A 19,581-nucleotide genomic window follows, 5' to 3' on the forward strand; every position below is an offset into this window, starting at 1 on the left:
ATTTTGCTCCTAACTTTTCTTGCTCCGAGCCCCTCTGATGGATCTGTTTCTAGTAGCTCTTAGCTCTGCTTAGCTTCTCATCCCTCTACTTCAGTACCTCCATGCTCTGGTTCCTTGAGAGCAGAGACAGTAGCTGATGTGTATGTGCACTACTGCACTTGTGTAGATGTGGATCAGTGCCGGCATGCGGTGGTGGAAGTGTTAATGCCTGAGCCTGACCAAGAAGTAGGAGCTGCAGCTGCATCACGTGCTACTCCAGATATTTCATCACTAGCAGAAAAGGCCATAGCTACATACTACATATATTATATCGGTTCCGCTATATAGAGGATGATTATATCTCCGACTAGGGTTGACTAGGATCGACCTATCCAGATGATCAACAACTAATCGGCTTATCGGTGCCATGGCGACTAGGGTCAATCAGATGATTTGGAAACACTGTGCATAACATGCTAGAGAACAAAAATCAAAAGTCGGTTGTAACCAAAAAAAAAGTGAATATGTAAGTAATTCTTTTGTTGTATAGTTTGTTACCTGTGCAACAATAATCATGGTAGCATACCATTGCATGGATTTCAGAAATATGACAGGATGGGAGACCATCAGAAATATGGCATGCGGAGGTAGCCGCCGCTATAGCGGCCGCAATAGTGGTAGCGGTCTCCTACCGCTACCGCTATGACGTAGCGAACTAGATTTAGCAAGTTGGAACTTAGCGACCACTATTTAAGTTAGCGGGCCGCTATAGCACTCCGCAATTCTTTGTAGCGACCGCTATTTGAGTTAGCGGGCCGCTATAGCACTCCGCAATTCTTTGTAGCGGACGCAATAGCGTGGTATGGTATGCAACAAACAAATAATCCTAGTCCACTTAAGATACGCAGATGGTTTAAGTGACCATGAGAATGATGAAGTTGCCACTTTTTAACAATGATAATGAATGATGGTCTTATAAACTATTTACGTCACTCATAATCTATTTCTTTATAAACTCTAATATACTACGACTTATATGCAAGTTGTGGAACATCATATTTTTTTTCTTAATTTAAGTATGTGAGATATAAGGGCGGGCCTGGTGGCTGGTGCAAGCGGTAGAGTCTTACCGCCTGTGACCGGAAGGTCCCGGGATCGAATCGCGGTCTCCTTGCATTGCGCAGGTGAGGGTAAGGCTTACCACCGACACCCTTCCCCAGACCCCGCATAGAGCGGGAGCTCTCTGCACTGGGTACGCCCTTAAGTATGTGAGATATCAGTTCTTTGAGTATAGTTAAATGTCTATTTATATGCCCATAATTCACAATATATGCTTAAATTTACATGTAAATTATCATATGCCGCTATTGGAACTTAGTGTCTGCAATAGCGCCTGCTATCCGTGATCTGCTAATCCGTTACCAACCCGATATATGCTATTTGGTACCTTGGATATAAGCAGACTTACAGCAATGATAAAAAAAAATCCAAACATGTCTTACCAACTACGTCCATCCCCACAAAAAATGAATGCAACTCCAGCACACCATCTCAAAGTTTGACTAAATTTACTTAAAAAAATGAAAAATATTTATGACACCAAGTAAGTATCGATCATTAGATTCATCAACATTATATTTTCATTATATACCTATTTGGAGCATAAATGTTAATACTCTTTTCTACAAACTTGATCAAACTTCAAATATGGGGCTGAGCTAGTGTTGCATTTTCTGTGTATCTGAAGATCGGTAAAAGTTCCCAAATGCCTTCTTAAACATCATGCCCCCAAAGGCGAAAGCATCCAAGATGTTTTGTTGTGGCAGGCATATCAGCTGCAGCCAACACTAGCCACACCGATAAACCTAGGTCAGCAATCAGGGGTTTGTTTCCTAGGTAAGCAATAAGGCTGTGCTATGCTATGTTTTCATCAAGTACACAAACTCCAAAAGTTCCAGTCAGAACAGAGCTCCTGTCATGGCGGGAGATAAGCCCCACAGCTGCCAGGACATCAATCCATCATTCTTACACTTCCACTGCCACATATGCATCCAACCTCAAACCAATGAGAATACTATAATCCATCAAAGATTATATCAGAACAGAAGTTAAAATAACTAGCATGTTCATTAGACCATGAAATCATGCAATTATCAAATACTGGGAAAAAAACTCTGTAGATTTGTCCGAATGAGACTAATGTGGGATAAGAAGAGACATTCAGTAGGCTTTTTATAACAAGCGTGCACATAACTAAAACAAAATGAAGGATGAATCTAGCAAAAACAATTTACATGTATTGTACCTCAACTATATCAGCATGATAAGAACTGATAAATGTAAAATGACACCTGATACACAGAAACTTTTATATGTGGCAATGAGAAAAAAAAAACCTGCAAACGATGCACTCGCTCCGTTAAATCACGGACTTCATCCAAAGCTTTTTTCTCTGACTTCTCTAAATTCTCTTTTGCATTCTTCAATGTCATCACCTAGAATGTTGGGAAATCATGTCAGGTTTCTGCGTCATTATAATTATTTAATGGATGCACAAAATGCAAACTGTTGGAGTATGTGTGTATTAAGGCCCATATATGGCCCATGTATGACTCCCATATAGCTACCCTTCCAGGGTTAGCCCAATAGTAAGGAATTACAATTCTATCATGGTATCAGCTTAGGTTTTCCCTTTCCTCCCTCTCCCAGCCGCCAGGCAGGCAGCCGCCGCCGGCAGCCGCTGCCGCCATGGCCGGTGGCCCACCACCTCCTCCCCCTCCCTCCTACTTCCACTGCTTCCCCCCTCTTCCTTCCACCTGGGCGCAAATCGCGAGCCGCGCGCGCCACGGAGACCCAGCCGCCGCCGCCGCTTCTCTTCTCGCCGCCGTGGCCCTTCCCGGCGCGGCTGCGGGCCTCCCCGGCGCGGATGCGGGCGGCGCGGCTGCGAACGGTGCGGATGCGGGCCTCCCCGGCGCGGATGCTCGCGCGGCTGCGGGCTTCCACGACGACGCCGCACGCGCGCGCGCGGACTTCCAGGCTCCTTTTCCCGCCCCGCCTCCTCTGCCATTTCACGCAGCGCCTCCACCGGACTCCGCCCTCGCAGCGGCTCTCGTCACCGCCCGGGCCGCTGCCGCGGAGGGCCAGGCACGCCTGCGCGCGGCGGCCCAAACCTGGGAGCGGGAGCGCGATGCGGCCGATGTTCTGGCCCGTCAGATCGCCGAGGCGGAGCAACTCCTCGTCCATCCGTTGTACCACGACACCACTGCCACCTCGTCTGCTTCACGTCCGTCCTCTACAGTGGTTCTCTGGCCCAACTCGGCTGATCCCCTCGTCGCGCAGCTGCACTACCAAGACGGTGGTGTCCAGAACATCCGGAGCCTGGTTCCTGTCGTCCTCAACCCTGAGTCGCCCTCCTATGCCCGCTGGCGGGACCTGGTCCTTCTCATCCTCCGCCGCTACGCCCTCGACGACCACGTCCTCACCGACGCCCCGCCTGCGGCTCGAACCCCTTCATGGCTGCGTCTCGACAGCATCGTCCTCTCGTGGATCCTGGGGACCATCTCCCTCGACCTTCACGACCTCGTCCGCAGCACCCCTGAGAGCACCGCCCGCCGGGCCTGGCTGGCGCTCGAGGGCCAGTTCCTGGGCAACGCCGAAGCCCGGGCCCTGCGTCTCGACGCAAGCTTCCGCACCTTTGTCCAGGGCGACCTCTCCGTTGGCGAGTACTGCCGGAAGATGAAGACCATGGCAGACTCCCTCGGTAACCTTGGCTGGGCCGTGGAGGACCGGATCTTGGTCCTCAACGTCCTTCGCGGCCTCAACGAGCGATACAGCCACCTCCGCACCTGGATCACCCGGCAGCGGCCCTTTCCCACCTTCCTCCAGGTCCGTGACGACCTTGTCATGGAGGAGCTCACTCAGGGCATCACGCCTGGGTCACTACCCACGTCGGGGTCCTCGTCTCCCTCGACTGCTCTTGCCGCCACTCCTCCGCCACGTCCTTCCGCTCCACCAGCGTCGTCCCTTCTTGGTCCTCCTCCTCCCGGGCCGAGCGGGGGTGGGGGGGGCCGTGGCGGCCGTCGTCGACGCGGGGGGGGGGGGGGGCGTGGTGCGGGCCCTGGCCGTGGGAGTACTCCGACGCCTCCACGGGGTACACCCTGGCCCTCCTTCAACAACCCTTGGTCAGGGCACATCTCCATGTGGCCCTTCTGGGCTCCCGGGGGCGAGCCTGGTCCACCGGCGGCCATGCTCACCGGCGCCGTCCCAGTCGCCCCGTTCTCGTCGTCGTGGGCTCCACCTACCTGGACCACGCCAGGGCCTGTCGGTTGGGACCCGACGGCTTTGGCCCGCTCTTTCGGCACCATGACCCTGACTCCTCCAGTCGGCCCAGACTGGATCGCCGACTCGGGTGCTACCTTCCACACCACCCCCAACCCTGGTATACTCTCTTCTGTTCATCCTCCTTCCTCCCACCCTTCGTCCATCATGGTCGCCAATGGTTCGTGTCTTCCTGTCACTTCCGTGGGTGCCGCTCACACTCATGGCTCTTTTCGTCTTCCGGATGTCCTTGTTGCTCCCTCTATGGTTCACAACCTCCTTTCTATTCGTCGTTTTACAGCTGACAATTCATGTTCTGTTGAATTTGACTCATCTGGTCTTACTGTGAAGGATTTGGCTTCCCGGCGTCCTCTTCTCCGATGTGACAGCACGGGGCCCCTTTACACCCTTCGGTTTCCTGCGTCTGCTTCTTCCGCTTCGCCCTCCGCTTCGTCAGCTGCTTTTGCCGCCACCACTTCATCCACTACATGGCACCGGCGTCTTGGGCATCCTGGCCGTAATGCTTTGACCCAGCTTAGTCGTAGTTCCGACATACCATGTACTCGGGCTCACGATGAGCACTTGTGTCAGGCATGCCAACTGGGCCGTCATGTTCGTCTTCCTTTCCCTACCTCCTCTTCCCATGCGACCCATATTTTTGATCTTGTACATTGCGACCTATGGACGTCACCTGTTATGAGCATTTCTGGCTATAAATACTATCTTGTCGTGCTTGATGATTTCTCTCATTATTCTTGGACTTTTCCCTTGCGTGCTAAGTCTGATGCATTCCCCACGCTTCTCCACTTTTTCGCCTGGGTGTCTACTCAGTTCGGCCTCACCATCAGGGCCGTCCAGTGTGACAATGGGCGTGAGTTCGATAACTCCAACTCTCGTGCTTTCTTCCTCTCTCACGGTGTGCAGTTACGCATGTCATGTCCCTATACCTCCTCCCAGAACGGTAAGGCTGAGCGCATGATTCGCACCACGAACGACACCATGCGCACCCTTCTGTTCCAGGCTTCGCTTCCTGCTCACTTCTGGGCTGAGAGTCTGCACACCTCCACCTACCTCCTTAACCGCCTACCTTTCGTTGCCTGTCCGGCTCCCACTCCACACCACGCTCTCTTCGGTACCCCCCCCCCCCCTCGTTACGATCACCTTCGTGTCTTCGGGTGTGCGTGTTACCCTAACACCACTGCCACTGCTCCCCACAAGCTGGCTCCCCGTTCGACTCAGTGTGTCTTCCTCGGGTACTCCCCGGATCACAAGGGGTACCGTTGCTTTGACCTCACCTCTCGTCGGATCCTCATCTCTCGCCACGTGGTGTTTGACGAGTCCGTCTTCCCTTTCTCCACCACCTCCCCACCCCCCTCCACCCCCGACCTTGACCTCTTCTCCCTATTTCCCACTGACACGGTGGACCAGCCACCATTGCCGTTGTGTCCTGCAGGTACTACTCCACCGTGCCCTTCGCCGGCTCCGTGCTCCGGCTCGACGCCCTCTGGTGCGGCCCCTGACCCTGCGCCCAGCGCGGGTCCGGCGGCGCTGGACTCTGGTGCTGCTCCTGGCCCTACGCCCTGCGCGGGTCCGGAGACCTCGGCTTCAGCACCTGCTGCGCGTTTCGCACAGCCGGTGCGTGTCTACCACCGCCGAGTGCGTCCGGCTCCGCTGCATCCGGAGCCGGCCCCGCCACCACCGTCGCCGCCTCGGTCACCACCGGTGGCCTCTTCTCCGCCGTCGACACCTACGCTGCCACCTCCGCCCCCGGTTGCCCGTGTCGCGCAGTCGGTGTACCACCCGCCTCTCCTGCACCGACACCCGCGTCATGTTCACCCTATGGTGACGCGGCACGCGGCTGGTACCCTGCGGCCCCTGGCTCTCGCAGCGATGCCAGGCGAGCCGCAGGTCTCTCCTGTACCCTCTTCCGTTCGCGCCGCCTTGTCGGATCCGCACTGGCGTCGCGCGATGGAGGAGGAGTACGCGGCACTCCTCGCCAACCAGACATGGGATCTGGTGCCCCGTCCGCCTGGCTCCAACGTTGTTACCGGCAAGTGGATCTGGACACACAAGCGGCGGGCTGATGGTTCCCTTGATCGGTACAAGGCTCGCTGGGTTCTCCGGGGTTTCACTCAACGCCCTGGCGTCGACTACGATGAGACGTTCAGTCCAGTGGTGAAGCCGGCTACCGTCCGCACGGTTCTCTCACTGGCTCTCTCTCGCTCCTGGCACGTGCACCAGCTGGACGTCAAGAATGCCTTTCTGCACGGTACTCTGACTGAGACAGTCTACTGCAGCCAGCCTGCGGGCTTCGTTGACTCTTCTCGTCCTGATATGGTCTGCCGGCTCAACAAGTCCCTCTACGGCCTCAAGCAGGCCCCTCGGGCTTGGTACTCTCGGTTTGCTGCTTACCTGCTGACATTGGGATTCGTGGAGGCAAAGTCAGATACTTCTCTGTTTATCTATCACCACGGCGCTGAGACTGCCTATCTGCTGCTCTATGTTGATGACATTGTGCTCACAGCCTCCAGTCCGTCACTCCTCCGGCGTATCATCACCTCTCTTCAACAGGAGTTCGCTATGAAGGATCTTGGTGTGCTCCATCACTTCCTCGGCGTCACAGTTCAGCCTCGTCCCACCGGTCTCCTTCTTCACCAGCGACAGTACACTCTTGATATCCTGGAGCGAGCTGGGATGACTGACTGTAAGCCCTGCTCCACTCCAGTTGACACTCAGGCCAAGCTGTCAGAGGCAGCGGGCAACCCAGTACCAGACCCCACTGCGTACCGGAGCCTTGCAGGAGCACTTCAGTACCTCACCTTCACCAGGCCAGACATCACCTATGCAGTTCAGCAGATATGCCTCCACATGCATGATCCCCGAGAGCCCCACCTCACTGCTCTCAAGCGCCTCCTCCGCTACCTCCGAGGCACTGTCGACTACGGCCTGCTACTCCACCGGTCTCACTCCACCGATCTCGTCGTCTACACTGACGCCAACTGGGCCGGGTGTCCAGACACTCGACGCTCCACTTCCGGCTATGCTGTTTTTCTGGGCGGCAACCTGGTGTCCTGGTCGTCCAAGCGCCAGCCGGTGGTCTCCCGTTCCAGTGCCGAGGCGGAGTACCGCGCTGTCGCTAACGGCGTGGCGGAGGCCTCCTGGCTCCGCCAACTTCTTGCCGAGCTCCACAGTCCCCTCTCCCGGAGCACGCTTGTTTACTGCGACAACGTCAGTGCGGTGTACCTCTCCACCAACCCTGTTCAGCACCAGCGGACCAAGCATGTGGAGATCGACCTTCACTTTGTCCGCGATCGGGTCGCCATCGGCGATGTTCGGGTCCTCCACGTCCCGACCGCCTCCCAGTTTGCCGACATCTTCACCAAGGGCCTCCCGTCCTCCACATTCTCCGAGTTTCGCTCCAGCCTCAACATCACCGGTGGCTAGTTGCGTCTGTGGGGGGGCTCGTGTGTGTTCTTCTTTTCATGTCCAGTCTGCAACTCCGCTGTGACGGTAGTTCAGACTGCGGGGGGGGGGGGGGGGGGGGGGGTGTTGGAGTATGTGTGTATTAAGGCCCATATATGGCCCATGTATGACTCCCATATAGCTACCCTTCCAGGGTTAGCCCAATAGTAAGGAATTACAATTCTATCACAAACAAACCTCCATTGATAGCTTCCTTAGATTCCCCTCTAAACCTTGTTTAGAATCCAAATCTTCACGAAGTCTTCTTTCGTAATCAACTACCAAGCGCATCAACTCCGCATTTCTAAGTGAAGCAGAATTAGACTCCTTCCTCTGTAATTACAGGAGAATAATCAAAATCAGCATTAATAATAATGCGCAAGAGTTCTCATCAACAAATAAACGAAGAACTGAGAATTAACTCTGAGTAATATAATTAAGAAGAGAAAACAGTATTATAACACAGAAAAAGAACCTGATGCTCAAGCTCCGCTGCAAACCCATTAAGCCGGTCCCGAGCAAAATCAGCTTCAAGCACTGCCTTATCACGCTCAGATCGCAGAGCCTGAAGCTCAGTCCTGAATTGACAACAGTAAGTATTGAAGGTATTTGAACTTTATCCAGAAATAGAATCCTAGTCGAACTTCAATAAATATGTCATCTACAACCAAACAAAATAAAAGCAAACTAAAGTGCAAGGCAAACTAATTAACAGCATATATCACCCGGTGTGGATGAGAACTGAAAGTTCCTACAACATTCTACCAGCATGAGACTACCGCAGACGTGGCTACTATCAAAGGGTAAAGTACCAAGCTTTTTCGCAACAAAAAAAAAATTAACAGTTACTCCTCAAATGTTACAAAAATTATGGTCCATCAACTTCTGACCTATAAAGCTACCGATAGCCCCCTAGAAGCTTACTGCAGATCTTGTATAATGAAATAAAAATAAACATACACTGATCATTAGCTATGTTAAGTAAGCCAGATAAACAATGAGAGAAAAGACAACCTCAATTTTGTCAACTCTTCATCAAGGCTTCTGGCTCGTTCAGAGACTTGCTCATAAGCTTTCTTCGAGACTTCCTATAGAGTTGAGGTAGAAAACACAGGATGGAATAGATCAAAACTACTGTATTCATATAGGCTGCTTGAAAAGTGTCATCCAGAAAATTACCTGTGATCCTTCAAACAGAACCATCAGGTCCGTTCTGCTGCTATCTAGAGAATAAAAAGGAAAAGCGTGAGGTAAAGTTAACATCCAGAGCATCTGCGAAGTACAAGTGCCTTGACATACACCACCACAACACAGTCAACCCCACACAAATACAAGTTATTCAACTAATGGGCAGGACAAATCAAAAGAAAAAGCATAATAGAACAAACAAACCTTGCAGAGCACTAGGTGCTGATTCAACACTCGAACGAGCCTTCTGCTGCTCCTCACACAGCTTCCGATACATCGCCACCTACACAACAATAAAGAATAACCATAGGCTATCTTATGATTCATGGTACATGTAGCAATTAATAGAATTATGTTTCAACACAAAAGGATTTTCTGTGTCTTTGAAAGAAGAATATGTAAGACATACGGATCGATGAAGAGATTCGATCATTATTGCTTGTTCTTCAGATTTCTTCATAACTTTTTCAACCCTGGACGCAGCATCATCTGTAACTTTCTTCAACTCAATTTGGAAGCTCTCCTACAAAGGTAGGAACGAAATTAAGAATCTTTGCAATTGAAATTGAGAATACAACTAGCAATTGACAAATTGAACAATTAAAATTGTGTAGTAAAAAAAACAGCAACATATCACACTTACCCGTAGTTCCATATCCTTTTTGTCAAGATCGGCTGAGAGCATGTGAACTTGATTTCTTAGTTGAACATTTTGCTGAACTAACCCATTGATATCTTTAAAAGACATCTGCCAAAGATTATAATATGGTAAGACAACAATTTGATGCAAAACCATAGTGAAACAAAAGGCTTTAGAAGGGATAGCCACAAGAGTAGACTTACATTATCCTTGATATCATGCTCTACATTAGAAAGAACATTGCCTAAGCTTGAAGAAAAAGCGCCATGGCCTACATTAGGAAGGCTAGAACCACAACGAAGCTGTATGTCTTGGCATTCTTTTAGAAGAACAGCAACCTACAAAGAACAGTAAAACAAAAATCAGAACATGGATATGCAATACCACATGGACATTATAAAGTAGAAATGATGCATAACAAACATAATTCATATAATTCCCCACATGCTTTTTTATTAGACTTGAAATAATTGGAACAACTTCAGGACGAATGGAAGGACATTAGTGGATAACCACCATAGCATAAATATTTACGGGGGCTCCCACAGTCCCACCACCTGAAGCTGCTCCAAATCTCATACATGACACACATCTAAATCACAACGAACAATCTGTTTGAAAGTTCGCAAACTCCCATGTAATTAATATCAATAATGAAAACAAGCAGACTGAAATGCCAATGCCAAGTTGAAGCGCTCACTTGTTTTTGCAGGTCATCTATTTCCTTCTGTGCCACACTATGATCACGCTCCTGTCTTTTCAGCTCAGACTGAAAGGTATGTGGATGTTAAAACCGCATCCAATGAAACCTATCAACGTGCAATACCTGTATACTGCGTACCTTTAGATTCCTAATATTGCTTTCAAAATTATCGTGCTCCAGCAATGCTTGCTGCAATTTCTGATCCATTAGAGCATAAGCTTCGACCATCCTCTCATGCTCAGCTATGATCAGAAGAAAAAACAGGGAGGAATGGTTGAGAGGAATCATAAAGTAAGCAGTATCGCAGTGCTTTCATTTGCCAAGCAATGTTATTTCGCTTGTGTGGTGCTTCAAGAGATTAAGAACAATGAGCGAAAACTTACCCCGTTCGTCTAAGATAAGCTCAGCCTTCTCTTCTATTTCATGCAAAACCTGGTGTACAAGAGATATTCAGGTACTCGACAATGATTCAGGTAAAGAAGCACATACTTGTGCACAAAGGATCTCTTTAAAGCAAAAGACATTACTGTTTCTGTGATCCTGTAGAAAAACTAGCATACTTCTTTCTAATTCACATCAGGCCCATCGGACGATTCAAATTACTTCGTCATTCTAGATATTGCAATGACAACTGAAAATAGAGCGCCAAATGTCCACAGGGTAATTACTTATTTGCCATAGCAAAATTTTGCAATCTCTTATTTTCTATAATATCCCAATGACACATGGGGAACACCTGTGTCACTAACAAAGGCAAATAGAATTCCAATGGCACAAAAGAAATTTAACCAATGTCGATCATTTGGGTAAAACGAAGATGAGCAGTTGATAAGATCCCAATTCAGAGATAGTAACAAGCACAATAACTTACCCTTTCCAAAACTGCTTCTGCATGTCTCCTTCCCCGCCTCTCATGGAGGAAAGCATCAGTAGCTTCTTCGTATTTCTCATAGATCTTAGCAAGCTGATAATGCAATGAATGTTATCAGGAAACATAAAGAGAGGTGAAAACAAAGAAATTAAGAGTACAGAAGAGGTAGGACATACACTCCAACCGTCACGAAGAAGAGAAGCAGCTAAAGCAGTTCCAGAAACACCACTAGGTACCTTTGGAATAACCATTAGGTCATTCTGATTAACTGCATCAGAAATAGGCCTGCAAAATAGGAGCGAGGTTTAATGAAAGACAAACTTTAAATATGAAGAACCATTTTGATTCACTCATCTCTCGTCATTTTGCCCTTTTCCTATTATCTTTACTACTTCCTCAATAATCAGGGAAAGAAATCTGGATGCATCAAGTGGAAATGGTTTGTATCATTATTTAACAATTATATGTTGATGACTGTTACAGCATCTAAAATTTCTTAAAAAAAAAGATGTTGCCCTAAATATTACTCTAGAATGCTCAGAAGTGATGCTTTCTTCATTTCTTTCTTCTACATCCCACATCCACATCTATGAAAAATTGTCAGTAAAAGTTGGCCTAGAGAAGTACGAAGTGCAACAAAACAAAAGGTTCAGGGGTTGCTACATTCACGACAACATTCCCATTCCATGTCCCTAGAAAATAACATGGAAAGGACTAAAGAGATCAAAGTGGAACAAACTAAACTCCTAACAAGTTTTTAATCTTATCCTAGCATGATTGTTAGTCAGGAATTCTGTTTCATATGCCCTATTGTACCCTCATTTCAGTTTGCATAGCCCCACCACCAAAAGAGGCTGCAGTAGAACCACACATCATCTCAGTTAGGCCTACCAGCTTCATCACCACTGAATGAAACATCCTCAGGGAGGGCAAAACTGCTTGGACAAAATTCTGCCATGGGTCTGCTGCAGGCCAAGCAGAGCCAAGGGCATGGGACAGGCCATTAGTCCACATCCACCAAAAGTGGGCCAATATGCTAGGGTGATACAATTTTTAATCATTTCAAAAGAAAAGTTAACAGCTGGCGATTTGATAAACATCTCACAACTTTTTGTTTTCCTGGCATTTCAACTTTTTGATGTAACACATTTACAACAAAAGAAGTCAAGTGCTAGAGATCATACAGTTCTCGTACTGTTGTGTCTACTAGATCAGAAGAGTCTGCTGCAATGCTGGTCAATGGAATGAGGCTCAATTCACTGGACTTCCTTGTATTCTCCAGATCAAGTTCACACTTTTCAAGCTTCTGCTTCAAGTTGACAGCATCCTGCAGTAATAAGATCACATAGCACAATGAAAGAGCATCCGAGATCTTGCTCAGGTTATGACAAGATCTAATAAACTTGCGGGCGTACCCAGTGCAGAGAGCTCCCGCTCTGTGCGGGGTCTGGGGAAGGGTGTTAGCGGCAAGCCTTACCCTCGCCTGTGCAATGCGAGGAGACCGCGACTCGAACCCGGGACCTTCCGGTCACAGGCGGTAAGACTCTACCGCTTGCACCAGGCCCACCCTTCAAGATCTAATAAACTTGCAACCAACTAAAATTTTGCAGGGAACATGAACATATAAATAGATATACCTTTTCAAGGTCTCTCCTGGACAAAGACTCCTTCTCAAGCTTTTCCTTGTATTCATCTTCAACTTGGGTCAGATGTGTCTAGTTTGTAGGAGAAATTGATCATGAGTTATTCACTGTTTGTAACTGGGACTGTGGGACAAAAACATGTAACCATGATATACAAGCAAAGGCATTACCTCTAATGCTTTAATAACACCTTCGAGCTCCCCAGCCTTTTTCGACCATTCCTCGGAACTTTCTTTGTGAAGTTCAGCAAGTTTCATGACCTAAGCACCATGAGCTATGGTAAATCATCTCACTAGAGATAACAAAGGGTCAAAGTACTCCAGGTGTTCCCACAAGCATTGCATTGCATCAGCTTTTCATAATGAGTTTCAATCAGGTAACAGGATCATCAGATATTAACAATTAAGATGTGACAAAAAGTCTCACTCAACTATAAAAATGATGAATGGGCATGAGGAGATAACAGGAGGCGAGTGGAGAATCTCTAGGCACTAGGCGCCAGGCGGCAGTCAAATACTGACATACAGCAGCACCAAGGGTGCACACATACCAGCAGCAAAGAGAAAGAGAGTTAAGAAAGATAAAACCATACAGTTGAAAGCTCCGCACCAAGACGTTGTTCATTAGCAGCTGCAGCATCCTTTGTTGAGCACAACTCCTTCAATCACCAAAATATAAAGAGAAAAGATTAGATGGAAACAGTAATACTGCAATCATCTGCATGAGAAATTACCTTTTCCATGTAGGATACCCTTTGCTCCAGTTCAGAGATGCGTTCTTTGCTTCGCCTCAAGGAGCTAGAAGATTCAGAAATCTCTCTTTCAAGCTGAAACACAAAGGTTCAGTCAGCGTATGTGTTCTAAATCCATCATGAGTTAGATCACAAAAACTACCCATCATGAGTTAGATCACAAAGACTCACCTCAGCAATCCTTGCTGACATCCGAGCCTCCTCATCCATATTTGTTTTCCTTAGTTCAGCTAAGTTCTTCACTTTTGCTTTCAGTTCTTCATCAAGCCAGAGATTGTGTTTTTCAAGCAGCTCCTTCTCCTGATAAAGAAAAGCAAACCACATAAGAACCAACTGGTGCACCATGCAAACATATGGGTAAGGCTCAGTATTAGGCAGTATTAATGCATCAAAGAGTAAAGGAGTGACACTACTAAAATAACAGCTATGCATCTCGGTGTTAATTCATCCATTTCATGTTCATACCTGGGTAATGCGATTGCAAATTGCTTGACAATGGGTAAATTTGGCTTCGACCTCTTGTATCCTAGCCTCTTTACCAGCAGAAGTCTCTGCCAGGTTTGCCTGAAAAGATGATAACCATGTTTTCAGTAAACTTAAACAAAAAATTGCAGGATATACACCCAATCCGCAAAATAAAAGAGCATTAAAATCTCAAAAAGAAAATGCAAAAACTAAGAGCCTTTTTGGTTGGCTGCTACACATGACATTGAACATGTAGCAAGCCATACTTCTTGCAAGTTGCGACTTGCGACTTGCGAATACAGGCAGAGAAATTATCCACAACAAAGGACGTACCCAGTGCAGAGAGCTCCCGCTCTGTGCGGGGTCTGGGGAAGGGTGTAGTGGCAAACCTTACCCTCGCCTTTGCAATGCGAGGAGACCGCGACTCGAACCCAGGACCTTCCGGTCACAGGCGGTAAGACTCTACCGCTTGCACCAGGCCCGCCCTTCAGAAATTATCCACAACAGCTTATATAATAAATAAGTGTCTATACCACAGGTCTACAAAAGTAGTGGCAGGGTTTGGTGGAATATTCACAGGTCACTAATCAAAAGCATGCTTTTATAATTTAGATAGTGCTAGTCGTATAACTGAGCACACTTTCACATTACAAAGTCCAATACTGATAAGAATACGGCTGACACTAGATTCACTATGAATACGGCTGCCAAATTGACCGGTTAGTGCATAAATATTATTATTAAAAGTACTTAAACAGAAGTGCTCACAATTTTGTCGTAGTAGCTCTGGATGATGCCATCCTTCTCTTTTATTTCTGCATCTCTCTGCTCAATCAACTCCAGCGACTGACACTTGGACTTGTGCAGCTCCGTGATTTCAATTTTCAACCTCTCCACCCCACCATCCTTAGCGATCTACAACAACAAACATCGAGTGATCAGTGTACCCAACCAAACCAAACAATGTGATCAAACAAACAACTGAAAACCTAGAGTCTTACCGCCTGGATGCGAAGCTGATGTATCTCCGCCTGAGAGGAGGCAAGCTCGGCAGCGCGGCGCTCAGCAGCGGCGGTGAGCTCGGCGGCCTCGGCCTGGGAGCGATCTAACTCGGCGGAGAGGGAGGCGTACCGTTGCTCGAGGAGGGCGCAGGTCTGCTCGGCAGCGATCGCAGCGGCGTCCGCCTCGGCGCGTACGGTATCCACCTGGCGCCGGAGCTCACGGATGGCGGCGTCGGCCCGCTCGGCAACGGCGGCCGTGTCGCCGCCGAGGAGCCGGAGCTCCTCGTCGGAGATGAAAAGCGGCATCGCCGCGAGCTGCGAATATGGAGGCCGGGCCCTAGCCCTAGCCCGCGCGCAGTAACCGAAGTATGGCGGATGGGTCTAGGGTTCTAGGGTTTGCCGACCGCCGCTGAGGACGAGGTGGTGGTGGTGGTGGTGGTGGAAGGGCGGATGCGGAGGGACTCGAATGGGGAGTGGAAAGACAGGGCGAGAAGCCAAGCGGCGTAGGCGAGGCAGCAATATGTCGCGAAGTGTGTAGGGAACTGGGTAGATTAAACCTCGGCCCACGGCCTCAATAAAATGGGCTAGTTCAAGTTCAACGTAGACTGGGCCTGCTGCGCCTGAGGAGGCTGAGTGGTCCAGAGAAAAAGTCCATGGCCCTGTTTGGAAGAACTGCTTCTGGGCCGTGCTTGTGTCACCTGTCCATTATCCACGATCTTTGTTGAGACGACCGATGCTAAAAAATACTGTTTAGTTCATGCCTAAGTTTGTCGCGATTAATTTTTGGTAAACTATTGTTGCCATAGAAAATATAGCAAGCAAAATTAAAACTACACTTATAACAAAGTTTGCCAAGAAAATGAGTTTATAATGTGTGGATAGGATGCTAACAAAGTGTGACGCGTCATAGCTACAGCAATAAACCAAACGCATGCCCAAGAAACTATGGTACGCCTAACTTGCGGCATGGCAAGGCGTGGGCGAACCAAATACACATGGGTTAAAGATTTAGGATTTATTTAAACTTGCTTCTACTAATTGTTATCCGTATTTAAGTTGTCGACTTGATGTGAGTGTTTGTATTTTCCTAAATTTATGCTAGAATATAACGGAGTTGTTTTTCTTAATATAGGCGATATGTCCTTTGATAACGAAATACCTATGATAAATACGTCAATCTAGGCCCCGTTCGGCTTACCCAGAAGCCGGTTTATTCGGCTTCTTTTTTCAGCCGGAACAGTATTTTTCTCTCACAACAATTCAGCCAGAACAATGTTTTTCAGCCAAATTTCAGCAAGTCGATCGGGGCCTAGAAATCTGCGTGTAAAGTCCTTTAAAAGTGCGCATAGAACAGTGGCGGACTAGGATTTTATTTAAGGGTATGACAACCAAAATTTTCATACATAATTCAGTAAAACTATTTGACAATTCGGTAAGAGTTGTAAAATTTGCAATAATAATTCGAGATACATGTACTAAATGACACTATAAGTCTTTTTGAAGATTTAATTGAAAACATCCATAAATTATAATATAAATAGTTAAAACAATATACTAGTAATTCAAAATATACAGATAACTTGGTGATATTAACAATGAAAATAGATAGGACTAAGAAAACCAAAGCAAAGATTGAACACACAGTCACACGGATCCACGTCCCTGGAATGGTCGTCCCGGATCGCGGTTTTGGAACGACGTGGTACGCTTTATTGTCAAGGCATACGGAGTACTGTTGTACTATACCTTCTCAGTCAAAAACAATGTAATTTTGATATGAGTTTAGATAAAATTTGTATAGATTCATATTTAGAATTACTTTTGGAACAGAGCGAGTATTATTTTGAACCGGAGAGTGTATGTTTGTATAATACACTATGCAAAAGGAATATATAGATTAGGGGATGAAAATGCACCCTCTAAAGATTATAAAAAGAGTGATTACGTTTTAAATCTACCATATATCCTTATTTTTCGTATACCATTTTCTATTCTCGCGCGAGGCCACGTCGCCTCCTTTTTCCTGGTCGTGCGATTCGAAATCAACACCCAGCGCAGCGCTAACTGCACATCTGCAGCGAACCTTTGAGGGAGTATATACCTTCTCTAGAAAACACATATATATACACACCTACAAAGTAAACGTATCCCCTCTAGTTTGTTTCCCCCTCCTAAAGTCACGCTACAACACGAACACCCCTCTATCAACGAATGTCTAGCAACAGAAATACGATCTGTTGCTATACGACATATCCCACATCGCACACCGCGCCCGCTCCCCTAATAATTTCGTCTGCGTAGCCCACGAACGTGGATAGTCCAACTGCCCAGGGGCGGATCTAAAGGGGGGCTGGGGGGGCTCCAGCTCCCCTACAACTGGTGTATCAATGAAAATATGGGGAGGGTAAGGGAGAAAAAGAGGTGGAGGAAAGAATAAAAATGGAGAGAGAAAGAAGAGGAGATCAGCCCCCTTCAATCATATTCTGCATCTGCCACTGCAACTGCCTAGTAGGGTTTATCGTGATTAGGTGTTAACTGTGCCTTCATCTACTAGAGGCGACGATCGCCCGCATACTCCTGGTGTGAAAGCTCTAGTTTGGTTTTGGTTAGTTGATAAAATCCTAAGTGCTAACCTAGTTGATCAAAGTAATTATGAGATAGGTAGCACTACTCCAAGTGATAAAGCAATGGTGAAGATCATGACGATGGTGATGGCATGGTGATGATTAGATGCTTGAACTTGGAAAATAAGAAAGAGAAAAACAAAAGGCTCAAGGTAAAGGTATAAATAGTATGAGCCATTTTGTTTCGGTGATCAAGACATCTAGCGAGTGTGATCACATTTAGGTTAGATAGCTGTACTATTAAGAGGGGTGAAACTCGTATTGAAATACGGTTATCAAAGTGTCACTAAATGCTCTAACCCATTGCATATGCATCTAGGATCTAGTGGAGTGCTAACACCCTTGAAAATATTTGTAAAAATATGCTAACACATGTGCACAAGGTGATACACTTAGTGGTTGGCATATGTGAGCAAGGGTTAGAAACTTCACTGGCGGAGTGTCCGCCCGTAGAGTGCGGACAGTCCGACGGTGCCACCGACGCCCTATACAGAAAAGATAGGGGTTCACAGAATGACCGGACGCTGGTGAAGCAGTGACCGGACGCTGGGTTCAGAGTCCGATCAATAGTAGCAATGAGCATGCGTCTCGGTCTTGTGACCGGACGCTGGCTGGGTGCGTCCGGTCAGTGCTGACGTACGCTGACGTGAGGTGCACAGAGGAAACGTTGAGTGACCGGACGCCTGGTGAGTCTGGTCGAGTGTCATGAAATTTCACGTTTAGAACCTTACTGGAAATGACCGGACGCTGGGGTCCTGCGTCTGGTCACTTTCCAACTGACGCTTTCGGTCATCACTTGACCGTTGAGATCGGGCGATCGGCGTTTGAAGTCAATGACACATGGCGAGCATCGGGCGACCGGACGCTGGGGTCCTACGTTCGGTCGGACTGACCGGAGCGTCTGGTCACCCCGTGTTGTGCCTAGTGAAGGATTACAATGGCTCTATTTCGTGGGGGCTTCTATTTTAAGCTCTATGGCCGGCTCAAGCTCACTCTCTTGAACATTTGCATTGACATGGCAACCTTGTGAGCTTAGCCAAAGCCCTCCCACTCATCTCCATCATTGTTTCATCATCATTATGAGATTGGGAGAGAATCCGAGTACATTGCTTGAGTGATTGCATCTAGTGGCACTTGGCATTCGTGTTTCGCTGCGGGATTCACTTGTTACTCTTGGTGGTTGCCGCCACCTAGACGGCTTAGAGCAGCGAGGATCGTTGAGCGGAGGTTGGTGATTGTCTCCGGCTCCGATCGTGATGATTGTGATGGGTCTTATGCCTTCCCCGGCGAAGAGCCGAAAGGTAACTCTAGTGGATTGCTCGTGTCATTGAGTTACCTCACTTGTGGGTAGGTTCTTGCGGTGTCCAATTGTGTGGACGAGGTTCGTGCAACACCTCTTAGCCGCCAAACCACCAAGTGTTAGTCGACACAACGGGGACTAGCGTGCCAGCAAGCACGTGAACCTTGGAAGAAAAATTGGTTGTCTCTTGCCCTTTGGTATTATCCCGGTGATTAATTTAGTATTCATCTTTTGATTGGTTCACTCCTCTATACGGCGGTATAATCACCCTACTCACTCATTTATATTCTTACAAACTAGTTGTGGCAAGCTCTTTAGTGTAATTAAAATTGAGAGCTTGCTTTGTTATTTTAAGTTTATCTAGTGGAGCTCTTTAGAGTAGCAAGTTTGAGAGCTCTTAGTGAATAGTAACATTACAAGTTGTGTGCCTAGTAATTATTGAAACTAGAATTGTTGAATAGGTGGCTTGCAACCTTTATAGAGCTAGAGCAAGTTTGCATTTTGCTATTTGTCATACTAATCAAATTGCTCTAGTTGATTTGTAGATTTTTAAATAGACTATTCACCTTCCTCTGGCCATATTAGGACCTTTCATGGTATTATCTGTCAATCCACACCATCCTCCTCCTCTCTCCGA

At 47.6% G+C, this 19,581-nt stretch overlaps 1 protein-coding gene across 2 annotated transcripts in view; it reads right to left on the reverse strand.

The window, feature by feature from the left end:
• LOC136478061 (nuclear-pore anchor-like) overlaps nucleotides 1–15,517 on the reverse strand; it is a 31,219-nt gene extending 15,702 nt beyond the window's left edge. For both annotated transcript variants that reach the window (XM_066476385.1, XM_066476384.1), the window contains exons 1-23: nucleotides 15,021–15,517; nucleotides 14,788–14,934; nucleotides 14,020–14,118; nucleotides 13,726–13,854; nucleotides 13,537–13,629; nucleotides 13,396–13,461; nucleotides 12,974–13,063; nucleotides 12,798–12,875; nucleotides 12,345–12,487; nucleotides 11,337–11,445; nucleotides 11,161–11,253; nucleotides 10,673–10,721; nucleotides 10,428–10,531; nucleotides 10,287–10,355; nucleotides 9,790–9,924; nucleotides 9,590–9,694; nucleotides 9,356–9,469; nucleotides 9,151–9,229; nucleotides 8,938–8,981; nucleotides 8,773–8,846; nucleotides 8,234–8,336; nucleotides 7,957–8,091; nucleotides 2,376–2,474 (exon numbers count right to left, since the gene is read on the reverse strand). In XM_066476385.1, the coding sequence (XP_066332482.1) occupies nucleotides 2,376–2,474; nucleotides 7,957–8,091; nucleotides 8,234–8,336; nucleotides 8,773–8,846; nucleotides 8,938–8,981; nucleotides 9,151–9,229; nucleotides 9,356–9,469; nucleotides 9,590–9,694; nucleotides 9,790–9,924; nucleotides 10,287–10,355; nucleotides 10,428–10,531; nucleotides 10,673–10,721; nucleotides 11,161–11,253; nucleotides 11,337–11,445; nucleotides 12,345–12,487; nucleotides 12,798–12,875; nucleotides 12,974–13,063; nucleotides 13,396–13,461; nucleotides 13,537–13,629; nucleotides 13,726–13,854; nucleotides 14,020–14,118; nucleotides 14,788–14,934; nucleotides 15,021–15,326 (2,463 nt within the window). In that variant the 5' untranslated portion in view covers nucleotides 15,327–15,517. The remainder of the gene's footprint in view (nucleotides 1–2,375; nucleotides 2,475–7,956; nucleotides 8,092–8,233; nucleotides 8,337–8,772; nucleotides 8,847–8,937; nucleotides 8,982–9,150; nucleotides 9,230–9,355; nucleotides 9,470–9,589; nucleotides 9,695–9,789; nucleotides 9,925–10,286; nucleotides 10,356–10,427; nucleotides 10,532–10,672; nucleotides 10,722–11,160; nucleotides 11,254–11,336; nucleotides 11,446–12,344; nucleotides 12,488–12,797; nucleotides 12,876–12,973; nucleotides 13,064–13,395; nucleotides 13,462–13,536; nucleotides 13,630–13,725; nucleotides 13,855–14,019; nucleotides 14,119–14,787; nucleotides 14,935–15,020) is intronic.
• Between the last annotated feature and the right edge of the window lie 4,064 nt (nucleotides 15,518–19,581).

The sequence above is a fragment of the Miscanthus floridulus genome, chromosome 8 (genome assembly GCF_019320115.1).
Source record: "Miscanthus floridulus cultivar M001 chromosome 8, ASM1932011v1, whole genome shotgun sequence".
Classification (NCBI taxonomy): domain Eukaryota; kingdom Viridiplantae; phylum Streptophyta; class Magnoliopsida; order Poales; family Poaceae; genus Miscanthus; species Miscanthus floridulus.